The sequence below is a fragment of the Neodiprion pinetum genome, chromosome 1 (genome assembly GCF_021155775.2).
Source record: "Neodiprion pinetum isolate iyNeoPine1 chromosome 1, iyNeoPine1.2, whole genome shotgun sequence".
Classification (NCBI taxonomy): Eukaryota; Metazoa; Arthropoda; class Insecta; order Hymenoptera; family Diprionidae; genus Neodiprion; species Neodiprion pinetum.
Window position 1 is genome coordinate 29,612,388 of NC_060232.1, and position 27,571 is coordinate 29,639,958.

The following is a 27,571-nucleotide window of genomic DNA, read 5'->3' on the forward strand; positions in this document are numbered from 1 at the left end:
GACCCCGGATTTTCATTCTTGTGATTTGGTTTTTTATTTCTAACGTAATAGTCAACAAACATATAATAAATATGGCAATGATGATGAAAACAACGTGTTTTGTTTAAAAAAACAATATAATGTCAATAATATTAATAATAATAATAATAATAATAATAATATTATACAGTTTAGCGTAACATATGTTTTACGACACCAATAACACGCACACAATTCTCACGCTCAGGATTATACAACGGAGGAAATTACACTGTTACCTGATATTTCTTTACCCCCTCCAAGACTGCCATTCGTCAAATTATCGTAAAGATGTTGTATTATTAGGCAACGTTTCTGGTTTCCAACGAGATTCATCTGGTAATAGGTATTAGACGAGTAATTGCACCTTGCGCTTTCGCGCTTTAAGCTGCACCTTATTGCCTGCAAGGATGCTCACGATTGCAAAATGTCTACCAGAATTGCATAAAGCTTAAGAGGGTACAATTTGTATCCAATTATACAATCAGACTCAAATTTCTCTACTTCAAGCTCGTTGAATTTCAATTTCCACAAAGGGAAAATTGCAAAAATTCCCCCCCCCCCCCCCCAAAAAAAACAAAAAAACACATTTGAAATTACGCATTCTGATTTTCAGCACACTCGTTAATTTAAACTGAAGACATGATATGAATACGTAGAAGAGGGACATCTCAGGCTGGAGTGTCGAGGCGTTGATGAATTTTTCTGGAAATCGAATACTTGGATTGGAAATCAGCTCGAGGATACAACTTCAAATGGTTTCATGCCATTATCACTCACTGACTCATCCGTATTTCAACGGTCGAGCAGCTGTGCAATAAGAATCGTTGGCGAGGTCGCAGTTCAAGCTTTACGAAAATCACACATCTGCATTATAACGTGATAAAAGTACGACGAATAAGGCATGGAACGCATTTGAAAGGTACGCCGGCGCATTATTCACCAGAATGATTACATCTGAAGGTTCTGGGTACCTACATCATACCTTATAGTATGTGTAGTCGCCATATTCCCGTTAGCCTTGTGCCTCTGCACCACCCAACTTCGATCCAACCCAGCGAATAAATTAACGAAACATAAAGGCGGGCGTATAATACACCAGAAATCGCTAGTCAAGCAATTTCATCGCTGTAGTAGGTAAATTTCTCTTCTGCAAGATTGCCAGGGTAGAAAATTGTATATGTGTATATACAATAAGGCCGGTCTTGATTCAACCAGAATAAAATCGCACTTAGGGCTCTACTCTGATCGTTATTTAATCACCAAATATCGACCGCTTCATAATTATCCCAACATAGATATTTGTACGTTCATTCAACCATCGCACAGCGAGAAGTAACGGAATCGGATTATGATTTATTTAAATTGCAGAAGGTCAAATCGTTGGTACATTTGCTTTTAATTTTCTAGAGAATAATTTTGCCGTAACTAAAGCAGGGAGTTAAGAAAAACTTTTCCGCTGATATATTTTCTGTCAGGTCTGATTCAATGCACTTATTTCACTGTGGCTAGGATAAGTGTTTTTACGTACCGTTTGAAGGAGAGAAATTCTAAGTTATCTGTACGAGTACTTCACGCCGTAGTGAAAAGTTTACATATTGACATCAACGGTAATTGAACAACTACCTTTTTCTGTTTACAAAATTAACATTAGAAATGCCCGGCTCAGGAAATTTCTCTTCAACGCGCCGAAGTGAAAATCACCAAAAAAAAATCTAACGTGAAGATTCTGACCAGCGGACTTTGGAATAGAATTTATTGTTAGAGAGCAGCCGATGGATTATATAAGATATTTTAACACGCTGAATGACACCAGAACAACTCGATCCAGGATTCCCCTGTAATAATCTAAATCCATCGATTGATAAACGACAAGTTTCATGGGTAATGTAGTCTACTTACGTTTCTTACTTGGAGTAGAAAAAAAAAAAAAAAAAAACTACAGCGCATCCGAAACTGAATTTGAAGCCGGAATTCCAGTCTGGAGGAGAAAGGGCGTATTTTCCTATTTATGATCCTGAGAATTTTTCATCCACGCTCTCGAAGTAACAATCTATAATGCATTTAACGTTGACGCCGTCAACGGCGTTACGTCTCGTGTTTTCCGACGTCGCTTGCTTAGTCATAATAGCTGCAGGTAGTTACGATGTTACTCCCGTTGGGCAGTTTGTGCGCCTCGTTATTCTTGTCAAGTTATTTTTTGTCTTTTCTTTGCCTTTTTCTTCTTCTTTCCTATCTTGTCCTTTTCGCTTTATTCCCGGCTAGTATTCAAGTAATATATTATATAACTCACTCGCACAACACACGGGGTTATATAAACATAGAAACATACAAACACACATGATGCTCTACGTGTATATGTATATACCTATTATGTACTCGTATTTCGAGGGAGATGATACTATCCAACTTTACTTGCACTCGTTCTTCTTCCTCTTCAACTTCCATTTCCGTCGCCTGTCGCTCTCTCCGCTCTCTCCTCCACATTTCTCCGCTGCTTGGTTCTCTTTTTTCGGTTGCTTTTTTATTCCTTCTCTTTTCCACGGTACGTACATACCTGCATGTTATACTATAAGTACTTCAATTTTTTTAATTTCATTTTATTGTTTGTCTTTATTAAACTCTAATTTTTATTTTTTTTTTTTTACTTTTTACGTTTCGTTTTTTTACTTAGACGTTTTTACTTTAGTAATCAACTACTTTTCATCGAAGCACTTTATTGCAGGTTTTTTTTTTTTTTTTTTTTTTTACGAAGCACGTATTGCGTTACAATTTTTCGACTCTTTATTTTCGCGCGGGGAGTGGGGGATTACCCTTTGGTTTAGGTTAATTTTATTTTACTTCTTTCAAATTATTATTCATTAAATAACATATCACAATTATTATTATATTTATAAGCACATTCCGCAGCGTTCGTTCGACCGATTTTATATGATGATATTGTTATTTTTATTATTGTTATTATTATTTTTTTTTTTTACTTTTCTCTGGCTTTGTACGTAACCTTTGTTGGCGAGTCGGTGTAGGTCTGGTTGCTCACTTTGAACAAGACGCTAAGAATTCAATCCTCAAATTTCTTTTCTCAAGTATCTTGTCTGCAAATTTAAATCCACCCGTTTTCATTATTATTATTACTTGTTTTGTTAATTTTTAGGTAGACGTGACCTACACCGATTGGCACGCGAGCGGTCGTATTACTTATCGTTATCGTTATTCTTCCGTTTTATTTCCTGTTTTTTTTTTTTTTTTTTTTTAGCACTGTAGAAATACTTAATATATTACAATATTTATCATATTCGAATGTAAACGTATAATACTTGACATATTTATATGTATGTACAGAGTTTTGTTCAATAATTTTTCTTTCGATAGTTTGATTTTATTCTGCGTATTTCATTGAAAACAATTTCATTCAACTTGATCTCATTTCAATATAACTGGTTCGCCAAATGACGAATAATTTTTTTACACGGTACGTCGGTTTAAATTCGAGTAAATAAATAAAATCTTATCTGCGCTTGCAATAGTTGCCAAATTTTTATACTCACGTTCGAGTTTTCGCGTCGATTAAAACATAATGTCAATGTTTTGACATAACAACGGCATATGTGATTGTTTCATTGTTTCTATTTTTTGTTTTATTTATCACTTAACGGAACAATTTTACTCGTTCGTAATACACTGTATCCTTTTCATCTGAACTTTGGTAGACAGGTTCCTTATCTTACGAAATATTGCAACGAAGTCTGCACATAAGTATATTTAAGCCGCGATATCGTATATCAGTAATAATTACGATGTTCTCAGCGATTGAACATCGACACTTGTGTTAGGCTTCGGTTTTTTCACAGCTATAGAATTTTTAAAACCCGGAGTAAATCCGAGAATAAATAATATCGTATATCCACAACGGATCGCTCGCTGATTAATCAACAACAATCGATTAAATTGTTTCCTTACCTCGAACTGCAATTTTAGAACGTCGTTTTAACACCGCGCACTAACGAAAATTATTACTTCATTTTTTTATTTTTCATTTTGTATGTAATATGAGTATGTTTATATGTATAACTTTTTTTTTGATTATGTTTCACGACGATGATAATCGCGCGTATTCATCATTTTAGGCCTCTCCGCACGCTGCACGACAGCCGTAGGCATAATCTTTCCCTCTTCCAGGCTGCGCGGTTCATCGGTCGGATAATTAATCAACTAATTAAGGTTTGCCCGAGGTTCCCGGACACTGTTTGACGAGTTCATCATCGCGCGCTGCGTCGACGGGGTTACGCGTTTCGCTGTGGCGACATCGGGAGGAGCGGAACACTCGCAGGACCTTCCCCGTCGTCCAGCGACCGTCATACGGGCGTTTCGAAGGTGACCTGAAATCAAACGGGGAAGAATAAAGAGCGACAAATCGACTTAGGTTACAGTGAATTTATCCGGCTAATGCTGGAATCGGAGACGCGGCTTGATCAGCCAAGGCTAAAAATACACTAATGAGCTGCGGAGCACAGGGGGATGTTCTTTATTCGCATCGACTTTCCGACAAACTCGCTTCGTAGAGAAACGACCAAGTATTCACCCGCATAGAAACGTATTGCTTTTCAATTTTCCCCCCATTTTGAATTTTGCATAATCGCGTCTGCGATTGTCTTATTTAAAATTGATAGAGTCCACAACCTAAGTCGGATTTCCCGTGGCCGAAATACGAAAGTAACTGTTGAAACTGATTCGATGTGCCACTTTGAACGCGGATGCCTATTTTTTCAAATTATTGCTCAAATTATAAAAAGGAAAGTCGTTAGGCGGAGCAAAAATTATCCGCAAATTAACATTCCAGGGAATATTTTTAATTACACTTTTCTCTTTATTTCTTCTACTTTCCATTCCTTTTTTTTCTGCTACCTGGCGGGAAAAGGCTTTATAGCCCACTCACGAAGAGGAGGGAAGTAACAACACCACTCGACCTAAGACCACTTGGGGAGGCCTAGCCGGGCCAGCCGAGGAAGTAGACACCGTTTCGCGCACTCCGAAGAGCCGAGTAGTTGTGCTTTTACATCTGGTCGGCAATATTTCCCAGGATCATCAACGCTGCGGCGTAAGTATCACCAAGCCTCGATACATATTCGAAGAGGGTTGAGAAATTATTCGACATGAATAATGCTGTCGGCGGAATATCGTTCAAGTAGTTTCGCCGAAAATAAGTTTCTTGCTTCAAGTTTGAACGAGGGATGATCCGTCATGAGGCGAAAGTGCGCAGATTACTGGCGCGGGATGGAGGGGGTGATAGTTGATGGGATATAGAACTCGGCCAATGTGAAAAAGTTTTCCACTCCATATCCATATATGTATATATATATATATATATATATATAAACTTCTGTAACTTGACATATGTATATGTGCGTACATGTAAGTCTCAAGTTTACCTCTCGAGCTCCTTTTTTCGACCGTTTCCTCTCCAACTTCGGCGTTTGGGGAAGTAAGCTATAGTCGCCGCTGGTTCCTCCGCTGCGCTGCTTCGTCAACGGTGGATGAGACACCGTAGGAATTCGGGGCGGTGGTGAAAACTGGGTTCCTTGAGGCAGCAGAGAGTAGGCAACGTTCGGCGCCTGGATGAACGGCGAGGTCGGTGGGAAATGATTCGCTACCACCGGTGCCCAGTATTGATGAGAGTGATGGGCCGGGGAACTTCCTGCGGGAAGACAAGCACCCCCATCGACTGTTCACAGTAGGACACAATCAATCGTTTGTGCCGAAACAAGTTTTGATTCACGGTTCGCAACCGTGCGCCAAATTTAAAGTCACATCTGGTGGGATGGTCGACAGTAAGATCAACTAGAGACATTTTGGACATAAGAAAGTAGGTACTCACTATCGCTCCGCGGATTGCTGTGCCTTCGCTGGGTTTTCCACGTGGAAGAACGAACCCGACCGGCGGTCTCGGTGTTCACAGCGTCAACGCTAAGACTCCTGGCAACTCCTCTGTAAGGGTTGTTCGAGGCGTGTTCGCTGGCAGCCGCTACGCCAGCCAACTGCTCGTTAAGAGCGTACAACTTCGAGGTGATGTCCTTGCCTATCAGGTTGTTCAGCACAACCTTGAGCAGTGGCCTGTGTCTGAGAACTCGCACAAGCGTTATCCGAGTCCAGCATATATACGTACTGGACTCTTCCGCCCGCACTGTAACCTGGAACAAGTCGTCAAAGTTCTGGTGCGCCGCCTCCCATTCCGGAGAATCAACGAATTGGTAAGCTCTGACGTAGTGGAGATGGGTACTGTCGCAGGTCACAGTTAATCTGAAACGGGATTTCAGACGTTTTTCAGAAACATCAATGCACGATGCTGCAAAATCGTCACGTTGACTTCAAAAGGGGGGAAAAAGGAATCGTACGAGAATTTCATTAAAAACTGACGGGTGTCTGGGGTAGCGATCGTACACCGGAAATGTATTCGTTTGAGAAGCGTAAGCCTTTACTTACTTTCCACGCAACAGTATCGACAAGCGTTCGTCGGCCGGCGTGACACCTTCGGTCGCGTAGGTTTGTCCTGGATCAAGTTTCACTATCCTCGCCTCTTTGGCCAGCTCCTGGAAATGCTTTTTACTGACCCTGTACGGTTTGAACAGCTTTAGATACAATTCGGCAAGTTCCGGGCTGAGCGCGGGTGGCAGAAAACGACAAGCAAGAATTAGGGAGTGGATCCCGTTGAGGAGTCCGAGAGCGAGACACCAGAGCATTGCGTCAAGGGCGCAGATTGTGATTCCAGCCCAAAGAGCGGCCAGCATAAAGCCGGCGGTGAGGAAGGTGCGTAAGGCCAACACCGAGGCCTTGAACGACCTCGGAACAAGGAAGGCTGCCGCGAAGAAGATGTTGGCCGCCTGGGAATAAGAGGGGGGAAAAAAAAACACAAGTACTTAGACGAGTCCAGGATTTCCTACTTCAACGTATCGTTCTATGATTTGCCAGACGTAAAGCGCACGTGGGCCAGTTACATTTGACCGATTTGACAACGATCAAATTTACATTATTCAATCTGATTGATCGTGAAAATCTTCCGTACAGTCTGTGTACTGAATTAATTTAAACATCCGCACCGTTAGGGTTACATCCATAGCAATTACAGATCCCCCATTGCGGGACTTCTGCGTTAGACATTTCTATATATGGTCGTTTGACGAGTGCCGAATGCAGGAGCGGAGTTATTGAGCGTGTTGAGGAGAAGAACCGAGGCAACGGTGGAATTCGAGAAGATATTACATTTACCTGGAACAATTTGTGCTGGGCGGCTTCCCACTCGTCGCAGTATCCCCCGGTTGAGATGACGGTCTCGTTCAGCCTTTCCGTGAGGTTGCTGGACGCCGTGGTGTTCCAAGCGTCGACCCAGAGCTCCGTGTAGTTGAGATCTACCATGGAGTAGCCACCGAGGTCACCGAGACCAGTGTAGTTGAAAGTGTAGCTCTCCGTCGAGGAGGAGGTCGTCGATGAGGAGGCGGAGAACGGCGTCATTGACGTGGTAGCGTCGGTCGTGTTCGCCATTTTTCGTCGTGGGCGCGTGGTACGGGCCATCACCTCCTTCGCCTTGAAAATCAAAGAAATCCCGGCATTGTATTAATACTCTCACATTAAAAACGCCACACGGACAGGTCCAAGAAGCTCGCGCAACGCCTCGGCTCTGCGGCTACCATGAACAGGGTGAATAGCCGAACGGTCAAAGATGGTCCTCTCAGAGAGCGGCTGTTGCCGGACCATTACTTCGCCTCACCTTAGCACAAACAGTCCGGACTATGTCGGGCATGGTGGAGAAAAGTGTGCCGGGCTGTTCGAGCGTGCGTTTAGTTGGGGGTGGATTCGACAGCGAGGGAGGGCAAAGGAACGAGACTCGGTATGCGGCGGTGGATATAGCGCGGAATACGAGGGTCTGTGTAACCTGAGCACACACGATACATCCACCGTTTGTGCTCACGTAGCAGCAGCGGCAGTACACAGTTCACAAGCTCGTTTTACTCGCGTGGTTTCCGGTGCATGAAAGCCGGTGACCCAGCGGCTGGAACGGCGCTTGGATGATATTCAAATGTTTTTGTTTTTTTTGATCGGGTACCACAGTTTGCTCTCGAGTATATACCAGCTACTGGGATGAAAGCGGTCTGAGGAGCTGCAGGGTGAGATATGCGAGGGCATGAGCTTCTGACTTGATCGTAAATTTGTGTCGACCAGACATGCGAGTGTGTAGGAGTACAGGACCAGTGAAGCTAGGTCGGTTTGATAGCTGGTGCACCGTGTGGACGTGTAATGTAATGCTGCGCTACCATCGATGGAGCCGAGACGTGTTACAGTCGCATAAAACGGGATGTGCGCCTCGATTCGGATGGTTGAAGAGACTCTGTGTTTTCCTCGGGTTCACTTCAAACCTCCATCTCGTTACTTTCGTTCATTGGCGTTTCTGCAGGAGACAGTGGCTCTCGAGCTGGTTTTGGTACCAGCCGAACTTGCGTATGATAATTAATTCGCGGTACGAATCCTAATTCCAAGGACATCGCGTATGTATATTCATGCGCGTGATACTTATTTCGGGTTATAATTAGGATGACTTGCCACCCGACCTCGCACCGAGCTCTAACAATTATCGTCGAGCGTTGTAGAAATTATATCGTAAAGAGTGACGCTGTCGCGACAAACACCCCAAACCTCCGTTTCCACGACCCTCTGCACCTTCACGCAGAGCGGCATAATTCGCGCGAAACTTGGCAGCGAATCAGGAAGTTACTCGTACAGTGACGGTGCGGACATTTTTCTCTCGATGGTATCCGCTCCCTGCAAGCACCGGTTTGAAAACCCATTTTTCGTCCGGCACTGCCAGAGTCCCGTGATTCGGAAACCGGGTAACTACCACCGCGTTACCAGGATTATCAGCTCGCCGTGAGATAAGATCGGCAGTTGCGCTCGGCGGGCGATTCCGATGACGTGTCTGATTCCAGAACCAGGTTGTTCGAGGAACTGGCTTCCGGCGGTTGAAGATTTGTTGCAAGCTCTCAACGCGATCCTATTTACCGACGACCTCCGTCGCCCTCTGCGTATCGTCGATCTGCAGTTCTATACCTGACCCGACTTGAACGAACCTTGAAGATACCTCCAACGAGATGTTCTCCACGAAAGCCTCGAAAGCTTAATCGATTTCGTAATTAAACAGGCTTTTTCTCCCTAGTTCGGGACATCGGTGCGAAGCTTTTCACCGGTGCGAGAAAGCTCAGATATTTTTGACGGTGACACGCGAAATACCGTGCCAAGAGACGCGAACTATTTGAGCATACATGTATAGTCAGAAACGCGGCGATCAGGGACTCAACATCGGCCGCTAACTACTGTGGAATTAATTTTCCAAAATGTATCTTATCACGCCAACGTAACGCGGGATACTCGGTCAACACGTGAAACACAAATTAAGATCTCTAATCTGTGGCGGTTATTTCCATCGAGAAGCTCTCATGCTTCGATTAAACGATCGCTACATTACGGGGAAGTGTTGATTGATCATTGCTAGATATAATGCGTAGCTGGGTTCCGGTTTATAATACTGTAGCAAATCACGACGGAAAGTTACCTCGTTTTCAAACGATAAAAAAATAAGTGCGGTTATTGGCATTTCATAGATTAAAGCTGCGATGAGGAACCATCCGCCTCTCTTTGGACGGATGTTTGCGTCTCTCCGATAATTAGTTTCGCTCTTCGTTTCTACAGGCTTTGTTACTGGGTAAACCTTTTTCTCTGATCGTTCGAGCGCTGGCAAGGGTTGTAGACCAAAGATTGGCAGGAGTTTGTAAATGTCAGCGAAATGTTAATGGAGCGATGAACCTCCGGAAACACGGTTCATCACGCCAGCGGCCACAATGGCGATTCTCCCCGTCTATGGTAATTACTACGAAATTCACACCGCGTCACACGTTGTTTGATGGTAGGTATATCACGTTATCGATCCCTGAAGGGTGAATTAAAATTACGGAACGAACGAATTATCATCGGCTATGCATAGTAAATTCATCACAGATTCATATCCTCCGATACTTTCGCGGAATTCCTATACTTTATACATCGAAATGCAATTGACTAGGGGGAAGCTAGAGAGACAGAGAGAGATGGCAAAACCCTGCAGTTCATCCATTATTTTTTATCCAAACACTGCACCAGTTTGCAATTGGGAACTACGATATGTTTGCTCGAAGCAAACTGTCCAGCTGAAGCTTTCATCTGGAAATGAAGATTAATTAATTCCGAGAATTTCTTCGCTCAGCATTTCTGACAGCGTTTCAAGTATTATCGAATATCTCGCACCTCTGCTCCGCCCCAAATTTATAGCCTTCGGAATCTGAATTTCGTGCGACAAGTTCAGCTTAACGTAACTTAATTTGCCGGCAATTAATCAGAAATTTAGAGCAAAACACACTGCAGCGACGGATGGGGAAGAAAAGGCGGAACGGCCCTTTGCACTTTTCCACAACGTGCGGAAGGGGGGAAAGGGGAGACATTTGGCTACCGACCAGCGCTGGACTGTCAACGGGCTTGCCAACCCGACGCACGTAAATTATAGTTACGTCACAGGAAAAGCGCCGAATCCAGTTTTACTTTGCCAAAAGATTAAGTTATGCTTTCGGTACCTCCTCAACCCGGGATTGTGGCGGGGCGTTCGTGCATCGCAGACGCCCAAAACAGCGGGTGTCCTGTACGACCCAGACGAAAGAGACGAGGAAACATATTTTTCCGGCAGATGGAGAAAATCTTATCATACTCAAGCGAAGAGCGTTTACGAAACTACGTGATTAAAAACAAGATATTTATAGTAGTAAGTGAATAGATATGATGAAAATTTGCCGTAAATTTGTAGCTTATGATCGGATATTTAGTCGGACAGTTGAAAATTGTCTGAGAAGACTGATAAGTGAACGGATTGCTTGTTCGAACGTTTCTCGTATTAATTATTTTACAACAAATTAACGCGTAGATTCGAGGTGTTTAATGTCGCGTGCTGAATATCGGAGCCCATTCATCATCTGGTTAAATATAAACATGAATAAACACCTCGTGCAAACGTGACGCAAATCATATCACCTAATCAGCAACTAGATATCGAGGAAGCGCTGTAGAAACTGCTATGTGTGCATGAAGGTGGTGGCCTTCAGATGCGCGCAAAACTGGGGTGCATACGACGAAGTAGAAGTAGAAGTAATGGGGAAGAAAATGAAACGTAAGAGTAAAACCATGCTGGGTGTGCTACTATTTTCAGACTGAAGTAAAAGAAAAACAACTTCTTTGTCCGAGCATCGGGCACACAGCGTACGATGAAACATATAATAACGAGAACATTAATTATGTTGCGTGCAGACGGTATTTGCGCCGAACATGTGGGTACGTCTGTAGATTTGCAATTATCGTTTTTCTTGCTCTGATATCTCTTTTTCTCGCTTGAAATCTGGCATTTTTCAATTGTAGTTACATCGAGTTCTGATTGTAGGATTGTGAGTGCCGTCTGGACACACTCCCAGAGGTCCGAACTGCACACTCCGTCTCCGTCTGTGAAACGCGAGAACCCGACGATGAGCTTGATGATCGTCCTGATTACCGAAATTCTTCTCGGTTCCATTAGAAGGTGTTGCGCGGATCAAATCACCGGCAATTTCATAAAATACTGGGAGGATTCTTTCCACGAGCTTAATCGAAACGCCCACCGCGTGCGCTCGGCGCGTGATGTCTGCAAAGATGGTATCTGAACTCTCACGGTATTTTGGCATATTTTTAGAATATGATTTTTCTTTTTTTCTGCCTGAATAATGTTAGTCAATTAAAGTTTTTAAAACTTCAAGCTGACTGACCCGAATTCGATATCCCCGCAGCTGATCGAAGATCTGTTTGATCTGTTTGCCCTCGCTTCCCGCGTATCGGGCCGAGATCCCGAGTGCCGCGATGCTTAATATTGGATAATCCAATCAGACCTTTAACTTTCTTCACTTAATCACAATTGAATTTTTTCTCCAACGTTGGATTACAAGCTTCAAAGTTTAATCCCACTTCCCTTAATTCGGACAATCATGATGCGCCGGTTATCCGGTTAGAGGACCGAAATAACTCTGGCGTTACCGCAAAGGTCATAGATTTCATGATAGAATCCAATTACTCGGAGGTGCAGCGGTGTTTCAATCATAGAAATGGCGAGCTGCAAATAATTGCATCTCAGGATCCATAAATAAAATTTATTCCAGCTACCATCCGCCTCCCATCATTTCCCGTTACGATAGGATTCCCGTGATTGAAGCTATACCTCCCAATCCTGACACGAAACAAAACTAGGTCTAGCTCAACTGCGAGAATCTGAAGCAGTAGGGTAAGCCGCCATGGATCCGCTTTAAACTCGGGTAAGACTTCACGGGGAAATATCCACAAATAAAAGTTTCCATGTATGATACCTATATCCAGCAAAAGTTTGCCGTATGAGAGTTGAAAGAAAAATATATCTCGGCCAGGCTAACTCGGTGGATGAAAGTTGGTAAACGTTCGCTTGATATGACAAAGGTCTGTGTCGTAACGAATTATCGCCGGCATGCACCATATATGCATGTGTTACCTCGGAAATTAATTTCACTTGCGTGTGACACTCGGAAGTTGCGACGGCGGAAACCTTCCGTTCGAACACGGACACTTGGCGGTTGCGTATGATTTGTGAACCGTATGGCTATCAGTTCCTGGCTGGTGGAAACCAACCTCTGCCCCGAATAGGCATATTACACGCCGTCCCGAATACGGCAAAGTTATCAGCCACCGCCGGTTGAACTTTGTCGAAATAAAAAACTTTAATACATTAACTGATGGCGTAATTATACTAATTATTGCCGCTACTTGAACGAGCAGTTTTCACCCCTTTTTCCACACGCTTTATAATATTGTTGTAGTTGTGGTTTCACTACTTGTTCCTTACACTTTCAACTCTGCTTGGTGTTAATGCTCAGTACGATGGTTCAAATGGTCTTTGATGTAGAAATCATTCGAATCGATATGTTGAGTCGAGTGACACGTAGTTGCCAGGCTGAAAGTCTAATGGCTTCGTGTAATTTTGAGCGAAGGTTTGAAACGTGAAACTTGGAGCTAAAAATATTTACTCAAGATAGATTTCGGCCGACTACATTCGTGTGTAACCTCTGGATAAGGATTACATTTGGGAAAAACCATGAATCGTGTAGATCGAAGAACAGCGTCAGTGTACAGCGAGGCATGAAATAACGACAGAAGTTATATGGATTTCATACATAAGTAGGTACCCTAAATTACCGAGTAACATGATCGACGGAATCATCGCTCGCTAATCAATGGCCACCATTTATATCGGAGCATGACACTAAATTAACTCGGAACGATTATCCGAAGGTAACCAATTTTCCCATAAAATTGAACACGTACCTATCAGATTCTGTTCGCTTCTATGGATCGTTTACAATGAACGGAAATTACAAATTTCTCAACCGAGGCCCAGAGCCCACCCATTTCTTAACGGCGTGTGTGTCCGATCGAGATATGAAATCTTCCCACGCGTCTAGTAACGGACGCTCTCCCCAGGAATTCGAGAAGATCTCTTATTATTAACTGCTGCTCCGTGCACCGCGAGATATTACCCGATATAACGCTCGGTGTATACAAAATCAGAAATCGTATTAATTTTCTCCACATAAAGAAATTTAACGAAAGTAATGACAATTGATAGAAATTAATTGTGAACAATATGTAAGTCTCAAATTTGTGCCTACAATAAAAAACGCGGCAATAACTTTCGAGCTTCCGCCGTTAACCGTTTAAATCACAACATACTGCATTCTTTAAGATTTCAGTAAGTACACACAGCTTTTGGATTTCCGTGCTAATATTAGATAACATCAAACCTAATATGTTAAGTAAATTTCCTCCGATTAGCAGACCTGCAATTTTGCGGATGAAACGTGACCCTGTGATAAGGGTTGAGCTAAAAACTTCTACATAACGAGCTATTAGTCGTGAGACGTGGCTCCCCCATATAATTGTTCAACTCGTGAATGCGTATTACCGAATAGTTATGTGACTGACGCAATTTAATTATTACACCACAATGCCCTGCCTGGGATGATTATCGGCGTTTCAAGGGTGGCCAAAGAAATTATTTCTACACATTCTCCCGCACTGCACGCCTGTATAGTCGAGGTTACGATAGTATCCATGCATCGATACGCGTCCTGTTGGATGCTAATTAATCCTCGGCTCCTTCGTGACCTCCTACAATCCATGCCCAGTGAAATACGTTGCCTGTACACAAATTTCCCCAGCTGCAGGTCTCGGTTAGCCGGCAGTGTATAAAGAGCCGATGGTTATACCGACTGCCTCGCTGGGTCAGGGTGAAACAGGTGACGTCACACAGGGCGTGGTGCCCGCCGCGGTGTTACGGTTCGGCCTGGCAGAGGTTGAAACAGTTCGGGAAACGCTTCACCCTCTCCGGCGAGCCTTGGACCACTAGCTTACTTCCGTGGGAGAGCCAAAACGGATGAAATTGTACATGCATACTAATAATCCGCGTGTGACGCAGTGTACAATTAATGGATTTGCTGCCGCAGTATGAGTCCGAGGATTAGGATCAGGATGATTAGTCACATATTGTACGGAATATAGCACTGTAATAGTTGTAGTTTAAGTGAGTATTGTGTTAGAAACAAGCGGAATAATTGTCGCACGGTCTTGACAAATCCATCGACTGATCTAACGTGAGTGAATTTTTATTACAGCTAATACCCTTTTTTCGTGAATTTTCAGATCGTTTCGAACCGGCACTCGCGACTAATCACTCGATGAATGAGCACCCCTCGCTGGGCAATGAAATGCAAATTTCGCCCCAATAAGACCGGACGGTTTTTCAACGAAATTAGCTACAACCCGTTCGCTCCTCTCCGTACCGTTCGGCTAATCCTTTCGTCAATGTAGGCTGCCGGATTATAGCCGAGCAAATTCCGTGCCATCCGGTGGCCTGCTTGCTGCGAATTCTATGCGGCATCAGGGGCCGGTTCGGAGCGGATTCTGACGACCACTTCTCTGCAGTCTATGCTAATCGTCCTGAAATCCTTTTCGGTCGCAGTTTGCAAGGTTCGGCGTCCGAGTGCATCGGCATTCAAGCTGCGCGACGTAGGGTCACGGTTTCTAAAACTTCATGCACGAGCTTGCAAGGAGTGAAGTAATCCATCCGGAAATCACCCGGATAATTTTCAGTTATCGTGATATTGTTCGGAAAAATTGAAAGGAAAAATCGAACAGCCGAGAATCTGATAACGCTTTACATTATTATTATATAATACGGTATATTTGAACGGATATCGACGAACGTGTGTTAAGAGAATTCATTTCGTGTATTTCCGAATGGACACTTTGCTCCAGTCTTTTTCGTGTTCGATCGTCCTTTTTCTCCTATTGTCCGTTCACATACGTGACGCATTTGCACTTCCGGATTGTTCCCACACTGACAAAATTTTCATTTGTTACAGTAACTAGAAAAATTGAGTAAAACAGGTATCGTTGAAAAAATTGTGTGAATATTGTTGGAATTACGAAAAGCGAGGTACGCCTAACCATTTTACGCTATTGTCGATCGTTTTTTGGTGATTGCAACGCAAAATCAGTTTCTGAGGTTTACTCTACTTTTTTAGTTAAACAAGGCTTTAACGTCAATTTATTGTTGCACAAGCATTAAATTTTTGCAACGGTTGCAAGAAAATCTAGTAACAGTGATCGTAACGAGCAAGAATAGTAACGGACACTAGACTTTCTGATAACAGCTACAAAACTAATCATCATTTCGTACCTAGAACTATATTTTTCGATTGTGGTAAAAAATAAAAATAGTTAAGGGCTGAGCGATAACCGGAACTAAAAATTTCTCTCAGTGCATTCTCATCCACGCCCTCAACGTTTCTGTATAATTGTCCCGATGAGGGAAGCGGGTTTCAACGAATGTCCGGACACTCTGCATCAACCCGTGTCTAGTTTCCCAGGGGAAACGATGGCGGCTAACCGAGTTTCGAATCACTAACCCGGAACAAGTTCCGTGTAGCCTTCACGGGAATCTAATAGAGCTGCAATTAAGCGCGGCTGAGCTACCAGCCTCGGAGATCGAGGCTAGATTTTCCGACTTCCGGGCATCTCGACGCCCGTCCAGATAACGAATGGGAACGAAGATTCCGGGCGTCATGGGGTGCGGGAGGTAATCGGCGATTGTTCGCCCGGCGATGCCGCCCCTCGTGCTTAGGGGGAATATAAACAAGTACGGCACCCTGCCCGAGCACCGAGTAACGAGTAACGCGAATAACTTCTAAGAGGTGTCAGGCGGTGCTCGGAGCTGCAAGAACTAAGGCTGCACACCGTCGGGCATGCGAAATCGATATCCTTCGCCTTGTATCCACAACTCGATAATCCCCATCGACAAAACCTCGCTGACTGGTTCTTCATCTTTTCTCAATGGCTAACGAGCACTCCGGCTGGTACATGGTACCTCTCGCGATCCCTGAAGTAAGCCCCTTTTATCCAATACAGAAAGTACTTTTCAATGTTGTCAATTTCCTTTCAGAGTAGTAAATTTTTTTTCCGTATTATGCATCCTTGTCGATTGAAAAAAAATCGTTTTTATTTTCTCACTTTCATCAACAAATCAACAATGACTCAAGTTCTTCGCGAGCAACGGACGAGTGGAATCGTGTTGAAATTTGCTGCCTGGTCGATTTCACTCTAGCCTTATTAATTGAATCATTATTTTACAAACAACTGTACAATCACGAAACTTGACGAATTGGATTTATGAATGATTGGGCCTCGGTGTGGAAAGGCAATTTTCGCCACGCGGAAGTCGTGTGGCAAAAGACCGCTGGAATCACGTTAAGCGTGCGAGTGATCATCAAATGCAGAACAGCTGGACATAATTTATACGAATAACTACTCATTAAATTATACATGCAGGAGTTGGAATAGTCCGTGTATATAACGGGGGACTTCTTCACAGCATTTTTATCCGTAATAAAGAGCGAAATTCTACCACTACAGCTGACTCTCGGTATAACAGATGTATATAGCCGTGACGCGAAACATTTTCCAAGGGGATTAATTACCAGTACATGTAATTAGGTTGTCGGTCATTAGGTTAGAGCAATTTACGACAGTTCCTATGCAAAGTGAGTGATATAGAACAATTAGAGCTCATCGTGCCCGGCAAACACGTTTTAGGTGACACAGTGGCTTTAATCTGGCAAACTAACTCCGTCGCTTTGAATATGAAAATTTCTACCTCATATCACGGAGAACCTACTTTCCGCAGATATTTATTTCATAAGGTTACGTTCACGCGGAAAGTAAGTTTTGTAAAAGAGATGAAGTTATTTCTGTTCGTCAGAAAATCGACTACTTGTTCAATTACCAGGAATTTTGAAAGATGTGCTTTTGTATTACCGTTTAAAACTGAGTAGAGTCGAGGCAGAAATTAAAATTAAGTCCTAAAGGTGAAGCGAGTACAAACGGGCGCGCACGACTCAGGAAATTGCATTTCCCTTTTACACGTTGGAAGCTCGAGGGGAAATTTTTTCACTTTTTATTTCCTACAGAGTACGACTGTGCGCTGCGGTTGGAAGTTCCGTCTCCCTCGAACTGTTATTGAAAAATTATTCCGAATCGCATATATTTCGCATTCAAAGTCGTCCTGTAAGCTCCAATATATATATATATATATGTATATATGTATAACAGACTCGCGTTGCTCTCCGAGAGAGACTGGAACTATAACGTTTTAGCGAAGGAACGTTATGTGGCCATTACGCATACATCAATATTGCCTGAAAGATAAAGAGGCTTTACTCTGCCTCGTAGAAAGTTATGAAAATACATGTCTCGCCCCTCCTCCACAAGGGTGAGAATTTTTCTTTGCATTCTTTTCTCGTTTCTCTTCTCGCCAGTTTCAAAGTCTCGGAACACCCTCGAGAGTTGGGTGTGAAATGGAAAAGAAAGTAAGAAAGAATAAAAAAAAATAAATAAATAAAAAAATTGACAAACTACAGAAACACCCGGAACACTTCGGGAGTCGTGGCAAGCTTTGAAAAAGCTGATACTTTATACAATGTAAAATAAAAGTATACGCGTATCATACTGTAACACCTTGTGCACCCTATCACGGCTGATACCGTTACCTATCTTTATTCTTTATCAACCCTTTAATCATTCGTCTCATCTTATACGGTGACTCAACCAACACTGATTACTAGAAAAACAATTAGTCTCGAGACTTTAACCAGAAAACATTCACTCGACCAAAATATATATCGGTTTTGCACCCGATTTATAATATTTACTATGTGATTTATTGGCTTACGGTTTACTCAATGCGCACGGATAACGTCTGCGACTGCTTTTCGTACGCGTACACGCCGAACGTAAATGTTTACTTTCGTTTCTTTTTTTTTTCACTGCTCTGTGTTTCTCCCGGCGCGTTTTATCGCACGGCGGAAATTCCTTTGCGCTCAGACGCGGGGTTGCGGGACGTTTCAAGCCACAAGTGTCCGTCGAGTAGTGGTGGTAGACCAGCGTCGGCGGGTGGCGTCGTCGGAGAGCATTAGTCGTCAAGCATAAGCCGGCTGCTGTCGAGGATCCAAAACGCGCATCGTGCCGCAAATGCAACGTGACATTTGCGGTGGATCGCCTTATAACGTGATTCCAACTTTGGTTTCCTGCTAAGCAGAAAGTTCGATTGAACCCGGAAGCGCGGCGTCTGCAGCTGTCACGTGTCCAAGCTTTTCAGGAAGTCTCTTTTTACATCAACCGGCAGAACTCGTTATTTTGCACCGATTGAAAACGATCGTTGCTGGTGAAAAAATTCCCATTTATCACGCGCGTACCGCGAGAGAAACGGTGCCGGATACATGCTCTTGATTAATACGTCCTTTTGACAAATCCTCATGAAGAAAAGATGTATAACGCGATCAAAATTCCCGCGGACATTTGCGTACCAGTGGATATACGACGGGGGGTATATAATATTGGGCATTCTTCGAGTTCCGTTTATACCCTGCGATGGAAGCTCGAGTGCCTCTTTAAAATTTACAGCCACGAACCAAATTAGTCGAAACTCCTGCCACGAATAAAATTTATAGTTATACATCGTGAGCAGTACGAGCACACAGACTTCGGAATTTTCTTTGTACTGTATTTCATTCGTTGGCCAATTCATTTCGGTCCCTCTTTCGCCATTCCCTGCCTGTATTTCGGATTAGCATTAAGCTGCATCGTCTCACCAGATGCGGTGGTGATATAAAGACGACTATTGCCAAACACGCGATTGAACAAATGATATACAACAAAGACAAAACAACCCTCAATTTTTTCAATTTCCTTCGAGTCCCACTCAGCAAAACACGCTTATGTCGTGTTTTCGCATACGCTTTGCATCGATTACAACATTTTTTTATGATCCTTTCGTCACTCCCCTTATTGTTTATAATTGTAAAGTTTCACGAGTGGTTGAAAAGCGTAGAGAACGCAATTAGGAATTCGCTCGATAATCGGATGAAGCTGCTAATTGCTGCCAGATTACAAGGAGTTTCGCACACTCGTCGCGTAGGTTCTCGTCAGTGTATCAGGAACCTGAGAGAGACAAGACACTTAAATTTCTGTTTATCCCCAGAAGTCGAGGGAATAGGTGAATCAATCTATATTTTATAACATCATTTGCGGGATAGTTTGATTCGTTAAAAGAGTGTATCCTGAACATAATTCCAGATTTGCGGGGTTCCCCGAGTGTCAATGGCGCCACAAACGCGAATAACGCGTTTTATTCGATATCTCGAAAACGGTTGATTCTACACAAAAAACTATAGTGACCTTTTTTATTCGAAACTTTCTTTTCAAACATCAATATTTTCCGAGTCAATTGGTTCGAAATGCACAAACTTCCCAATTTTCGTGGTTTTTTCGACTTTACCTCCCTAACCGTTCGATTTTATTGAATCTCACCTATTATCAAACTTATAGATTATTCAATTATCTACACCTTTTGTACAAAAAATTTTTTCTACCAACAACACTTTTGTAGTTATTACATAGTTTTTCGATGGAACTCCGCGGTATCGTCGAAGAAAAATACTATAGATGAATCTCATCCATCCACCTCATCTGATTGATTTTAAATTATAATTAACTTATTTCTTGTTAGTGAATTTGTTATAAAATGCATATCTTTCGTTTCTGAGCGACCTATTGCCTGGACCAGCGCGTCTATGGTTGAAAACAAACTTCGAACAGGGAGGAAGAGAAGGGTGAAATAAAATATGCTTCCGACGCGCCGAGTCTGCAACAAATTGTTTTGCAACTGCTGGTACAGATACCAAGCCGGGATGCCGGATCCGCGCTACGAAGCATCTTGAAACTTTATATTGTTAAAGCGACACACTTATTTTCTTCCACTCTCCTAATGTTTCTTGGTAGCCGCGTTTCTCTCCGGTACAGAAACTGTGATATAATAAACATACGGGAAGCGGGCGAGCTCGAATCCTTTCACCATTAGAAATTTCGAGTTCAGCCGTCGACCGTTATACACTCCTTAACCATTTTCATTTTTTGCTATGAAGTTCTGGGTGTATAATGAAATCGAATTTTTTAGCTGTAAGCAGAAAATCTATCATGTCTTAATATAACTTTTGATTATGGCCACTCGTTTTATATATTCTTGTAACTATTGCGATAATTTCATATCAGTGAAAGAGTCAAGGACTTATTTAACTGGAGAAATGTAACGAAGTAAACTAAAAAGTTTAATATTACCACGGTTCTTTGAAATTTTCACAATATTCAAACAATTATTGCAGCGATACCTACTTTACTAAGATTCTCTGATAACTACAGCAAGACAAGTGAAATTTTTCGCATTACCGGTGAACACATCCGGTAAAACCGGGATGTAATTATTAGGCCAATTCTATGGAGCCAAGAATATCGATTCGACCTTCAGCCTCTGATGCCTGGAGGTACAATAAGCAAACACGATTTAATCAAATCTGGTCTGGCTGAAGACAGTCTCGAGTCCCACGCATTGTTTGTTCTTCAAGAAGCAGATATCAGTGCTCTACCCGACGGCGAATCGCAACGTGTACTCCACGATGAACCGACGGCGATGTAGCGATGGTTAATTAACGGTGATCAGCCTACACACGCCCACAGCGCCTTCACCAGCTTCCGTGCTAGCCATGGAAGTTGGACGCTCGAATCGATCCGTCTATAGAAACGATCAAGCTCGACGAAACTAGTCCGTCCCGGACGGAGAATGTCTGCATCCCGCAGCTTCAAGACGAGTATGTGAGACTAAAAAATATCGAAAGAAACAATCGCCGATTCTTACCGATGTGATGGTTTGTGATAAAGGAGAAGCTGATTTGACTTTCAAGTACACGTGTTTTATGACAAATTGATTCGGTGCCTCTTTGTGTCCCAAAAACCTCACGTCATCGGTTATCGGGAAAATTTTTGGATCAGATGTCACTTTGGAACGAAAGATTATCCGATCTGTTGGATTCAGATATCCGAATGGGGTAGATGTACACGTTTTGGTTATCTGATGTAAGTTACCAGTTTTGGCCACATTCATTACGTGCAATCCGAATCAAGTTATTGTCACAAATATTACGAAGGTACTTTGATCTATGTGAACAATGATTTTAAACGATAAATTCTACATCAAGTATTAACAAGTACTCTTCAAAACTTGCTCAATGTCCGATTTTTTGTTTGATAAAAGTACAGTAATCCAAGAGATTCAAAGATAAATGAACAATTGGTCAATCGTTATTCAGAACTGGATCAGGACATCATCAGGCGTTTATCAGGGCAGGTTGAGGCACTAGCTGATTAGACTAGGGCTACGCTTGTTCAGATTTATTGGTTTTTGAATCAACTTTACGAATATTTTAATCTTATATAGATGCAAAGCGACGGTTACTAGAAATGAGTATACGAGAGATATCTATAAAAATATCAAATTGCGAAACGTTATTTCGTACCATTTTGTAAGTAGATGTCCAACTTTTTTACAAGTCATCTGATACTTGCGAACGCCAAGGACTTCCATGACGCCTGGTGGCTGCTCGCGGTACTCGCAATGTCTCAGGTTTAGTCAGGGTCAGATCAGGCGCGCCTCAGTGAGAAATGCCTGACGACAATCTGACCAGGGGCACGTCAGGTGTGCTTAATGAGACTCGTCAAATGTGAGGATAACATCATCAGATTTGACCTAATCGATACCGTGGTTGTCGAATTACAGGTTGTCACCTGCAGGCCAACCTCCGCGTCGATTACGCGTACCTACACCCCGAGAGCTAGGACCGGTTCCCATGCTCCTACTGATCGAATAAAAATCCCTACCCTTCAGGCTGCTCTATCGCCCCTCGTGTTTTAATGGTGAAATCCGAGAGGCGAACCTATCATAGGCAGCTAGGTGAGCGGCGGACTCGAGGCTGCAGCTTGGGCGAGACTCACACCTGGCGACGAAATTCGAGACGCGCGATAAGCGCGCAAGACTTTCGAAGGGTGTACGAGTTAAGGGTAGGTTTGGTTCGCCACGGGGTTGCGTCCCGCTCGAGGCTGCGGCGGGACGCGCGGGCGCGATGCCGTCGGTCTATCGACCCTCGACGTAGCTGGAATCGTGCGGTCTGCTCTGCCCGTCTGCACCTCCTCCACCCTCCGGGATGCGTGCGTGGCTGCGTGGCTGCGTGGGCGCGTGTTCCTTTTTCGGCGCGTCTAGGATTAGGTCTGGAGGTACCCTGCGACCTCAGACATCCATGCTTCCCCCCGGATCAAGAGGTGCACGAGGATCTCTTCGATTCTCCTTCCTATCCAACGCATTAGTGGGGTTGTAGAGAACTTGCAACTGCGTCAGCCTTCGACGCATTCAAGAAGAGGATCACCCTCTTCTAGGTCCGTCGGACCTACGGTTCGAAGAATCAATAGACAGTGAGGCCAATTGACGCGAGTGATTAACACTTTGACTCCCTGAAACGTAAGAAGTCAGTCCGGGTTGACGGGGCGCTACGCAGTGTGAGGTGAACAAACTAAATGCGCAAACACAACCTGGTTCCTCAAAGAATCGGCAGTCTCGCCGTATTCTCTCAGTTTCTTTGTTCCAAACAAAGTTAGGTATCGAGTTTCTTCGGACTCTTTGAATTGGAATTCCTTGCCGTCTTGTGTATTCTGATTTGCTCGAGACACTCTTTCCACATGAAAAACTGGATTACGCATTTCGTTTACGGTGTGGTCAGGTTAGCAGATTCATTGTGAAAATAGCGTTTCCTGTTTGACGTGATTCAATATCGTCGACGTCGTTCGTAGTCGCAACGTTGCAGGCGAGGACAGTTTGATCTCAAAAGGCACCGCGTCGTGGACTCTTTTTGATTTTTCACCGATAATTGATCACTGTCAAATCGAATTAAAAAATTCCATTCACAATGGAGGAGATGAAAACGAATATCATAGAGAAATTCACGTTCAGCACAAAGACTGCAAATCGAATTTGGGCATTACTTTGGTCTTTAGTTTGTTTGTAAAAATTCGCGGAACGTTCACGTGAATCTGAAGTAGAATTTCTTGATTTTCACCACCAAAATAAAGCCGTGATTTAGAACACGGAATCGTCTGCACCGTGGCTATAAATTCCATGCTTTTTGGTTTACGAGTCCGGCTGGATGGTCGAGTAACGATATAGGTGATGCCTGCTGCCCGCCCGATCTGCAGCTTTCCATCGTAAATTTTAAAAAACTCGGAGTAAGTTGAAGAAACGAATGATGAAAAGTGAATTCCTCCGTAGCCGTTTAAAGTTTTATGCCCTCTGCGCACCCTAGAGTGCGTAAGTATGATGGATCAGGGAACTCGAGAAGACCGCACACGACCGAAGTAACGCAATTTGGAACCGTGAATTCAACCTGCAGGGGCTACGTCGCGAGTAAGAACTTGTGAGACGTATTACGTGCATCTGATTCGATTAATGTAGCCCAATTATTGCAAGATAGAGCTGGTGAGACTGGATTGAAACGAAAAGAAGGGAATTCTCGCCTTGGCCGGGTTTTACAGTTAACCTCGAGAGTTCCGTGAAGTTGGAGGGTCGTTCTAAATTCCAGTCTCGTTCGAGGCGCAATCAGCTAGCGTGACTTTGCATCATGCTAAACATAATTCGTAGGGTTAAAATTCAGATCTGGTAAATTGACTGGAGTGGTCCCTGCAAGGGCGGAAGCACCGGTATGCATACCATTTAGCTTGCGATCGCAAATAACCGAATTCCTCGATTATACTTGAGTTAAAACGGGGCTTGCTTACTATTGGCAAAACGAACTCGCGCGACGAGATTAAAAGATATCAGGCAATAACTTGAAGCAGCTCCGGCACGCGGTCTCGCTAATACATCCATCCACACACGCACACTCACACATACATACCTATATCGCGCGTTATTGGACGCCCCTTTGTTTCCCGTTCAAGTGGGAATTCCCCATCAATCTAATTGCATTTCATTGTTGGAATACCCTGTTTTTCCGAATGCCCAAACCTCACTTTCACTTCTCTTTCGTCGTGTTCTGGATGGTATATTTATCGGTACATGCTATATTGTAATTCAAGGCATGAGAAGATATCCACAAACAACGAGGAAATACACAATTTTCTAGAGTTTCTCTGATTGTGAGGGGAATTCCAAACTCACAATATTTCATCGGAGCAATCGAATATCAGTTACTGCTATACCAAACAACGCTATCGTTAGGTGCCATAGTTCCACTTCATACAGTATTCAAAATAACAAACGGGATGTATAAAATTCCGTCGAATCAGTTGTCCGATTTTCGTTATCACGTTCGATCGATGTTAGAGACAATTAGATAATACTGATTCGGGAATCGCCTTGTGGCAGATAAAGTTCTCCAGTAAGTAAGTATGTAGGTAAGAAAGCCAGGTGTCCTAAGTATCGCAAATCGGTATTCGAACCGCCGAATGATAGGTACAGTCAATAGTGATCCGATTTGGTAGCGTCGTGATTAAGAGGGACGATAAAGAAAGTTGAACAAAGGGCGGGAGAATGAGAGAGAGAGAGAGAGAGAGAGAGAGAGTTAGTCCGGTCAATCGCCGTGAGTTCTTTGTTCGATTTAGTGACAGATATAAGAAAGTTTCTCTTTTCACAGTCGGGAACTGTCTTAACGAGAATTGTGATACAGTTTAATATGAATATAGAGCATTGAATTGTGCGCGTCCACTTGACACGCATAACTGCCGGTGATTATAACGTGGGAAACAATGTCCAATAACCAAGCGGTTACCAGCGAAAAGCAATTATAAACATGCAATTCAAATCAAGTCGACAAAACAAAGTTTAAAACTTGTCCCAGCTACTATATCGTTGTACTCTACCGGTATGTTGAAGTTGATGGCTTGGTTAGCACCGAGGTAACTTTGTGGCATGCAGCAGGTACGCGGAGTGACAGTTACGGATGTAAAATACAAACAGTTAAGCTGGTCGTTACAATAAATTGAGTTACGTCAGACACTGGGATGCGGCTGTAAGAGCCGAGTCTGTTTGCGCGTTAGCCTTCTCTTTACCAGACGTGAACTCATTGTGACGATAAATGTGAGAAGGAGAAGACAAAAGGGTAAATATTGGGGTTGATTATAGATTGTATGAACCGCTGCTTACCTTATGTGTGTGGTTGATTAGCAATATGTTGTTCTTGATGTTAATGCTTTGCACATTTCGTTCCCCGATGTAAACAGCGTTACGATGGTTGAGTGAATCGTGACAAATTTTATCCTCCTTCTGTCGCACTTATTTAAAAAACACACAACGTTGTACACCATTTCAATAAATTTGTTTCACAATGTATTTATATTATTTAGTTTGTTTGCGGTTTTTTACACGTATTTACAAATTTACATTTCATTATTACTTTTGTCAGTGAATCGTGTTGATCGGTAGTTAATATATTTAGTATTCGATTAAGTAGGATTTTTAGTATAGAAGTAGATTTTTTCGTTTTATACCAAAGCGTTCTTTTAGCGTAGTAGGATATTTAAAAGACATCGATAAAATTCGTTGATTTTATAAATGTTTCCCTCAATCACTATTATACCGTCCGTTTATCGTTTTTTTATTTATACAAGCATAACGTTTTAAGGTTTTGTCATATGTACACGATCCCTGTAGATTTAAACTTGCGGAGTGAAAAAGCTTTCGTCTGAAAAAATACTCACAGATTTGAAATACGGATAAAGAAAACCTGACAAACTCACTTTGGCTCTAGGTGCCATCTGAACACTTGACCCTTTTACTCAGCCGATACGAAGTTACAATTATAATTCGAAAAACAGACTGTATCAAATATGGTTTGGCCAAAGAGGCTGCAACGTGACACACCGAAGCAATGACGGGAACAAAGGATTGCAAATCAGCAAAGCGACGGTCCCGGGAATTTCTTCAAAGTGAAATCAAAAAATGTAATAACGAAAACTCCTATGCACAGCTAACAGGTTTCACACACTGGTTCCTAGACGGTTGATACTTTACAACCACAACAATAACAACAATAACAACGACGATAACAACAACAGTGAGAGTATATAAAAGATAACGAACGAGGGTCGAGAAGGTTTATCGGAGTTGAAAAAGAAACTACGAACAGAAACAAGAACGGGGAAAGGGGGAGAATCGAGATTGACGAGAGTTCAAGTGCAGGGAGTTTGCGTTTAAAATCTCACGTACACAATAAAACGTCCGCGAATCGTTCGTTCACCTTGAAAGAAGACTGGAAGAGATGATGCCGGTGAGGATAAAAACGCAGAGGATCGTCGCTGCAGTTCCGATGCGAACGTGTGAACCTCCATGGCGAAAATTTTGGCAGTTTCTGGGAAGATTATTAGTTGTGAGGGGATCAGCGCGGGTCCACCTTGATATGCATGGGTTGCTATAAGTATTAAACGTGTTTTGACGAGGGGCGCTCATGACTTTAACGCTATCCGAATGTCCATCGTCTCATTGTCAACAGAGTCTCGATTTGGAGAATCTCGGGCTTTGCGATCTCTGTTTACATCTGCCGGACGCCATGGTTACTCGAGATTCGTCTCGTCTCGGTTTTGGGTCTTCCGACGGAGTTCTGAAAGTCGATTCGAGGGGCTCGCCACGCGCCTCTCTCACTCTCCTCGTTGAATTTACCCAGAATCACTTCTTCGAGCGAAGACATTTTAAGGCACAGAATCACGATTCCTCATTCATTCATCCTTCCCGACCCTCTCCCTCTTCCTCTCTCTCTCTCTCCCTCTGTTTTTGTTTCCCTCCTGATCTCCTTCGTTGCGTAAAGAGCTTGCGTCGAACTTTCGGGGGATTTTCACCCTTCGGGGCAGGCGGCTTGTGCCACGGGCTGAAGTCTGCGTTGGACTGAGGCTCCTTCGGAGCTAGCGACACGCCCTCCGCGCAGGTGGCAGCACTGCTCGCCCGCCGTTTGCTCCG

At 43.2% G+C, this 27,571-nt stretch overlaps 1 protein-coding gene across 3 annotated transcripts; it reads right to left on the minus strand.

The window, feature by feature from the left end:
- Positions 1-2,602: 2,602 nt before the first annotated feature.
- Positions 2,603-27,571, minus strand: LOC124220229 (blood vessel epicardial substance-A-like). 3 transcript variants are annotated; one of them, XM_046628815.2, is made up of 7 exons: positions 26,859-27,571; positions 25,766-26,303; positions 7,282-7,596; positions 6,499-6,896; positions 5,894-6,315; positions 5,448-5,740; positions 2,603-4,397 (listed from the first exon to the last, which is right to left on the minus strand). In XM_046628815.2, the coding sequence occupies exons 3-7, from the start codon at positions 7,582-7,584 to the stop codon at positions 4,374-4,376; spliced, it is 1,440 nt and encodes a 479-aa protein (XP_046484771.1). In that variant the 5' UTR covers positions 7,585-7,596; positions 25,766-26,303; positions 26,859-27,571; the 3' UTR covers positions 2,603-4,373. The 3 variants fall into 3 exon arrangements, with proteins under 3 accessions (XP_046484771.1, XP_046484779.1, XP_046484788.1); XM_046628823.2 differs by having other exon boundaries at positions 26,828-27,571; XM_046628832.2 differs by having other exon boundaries at positions 5,448-5,713; positions 25,766-27,571.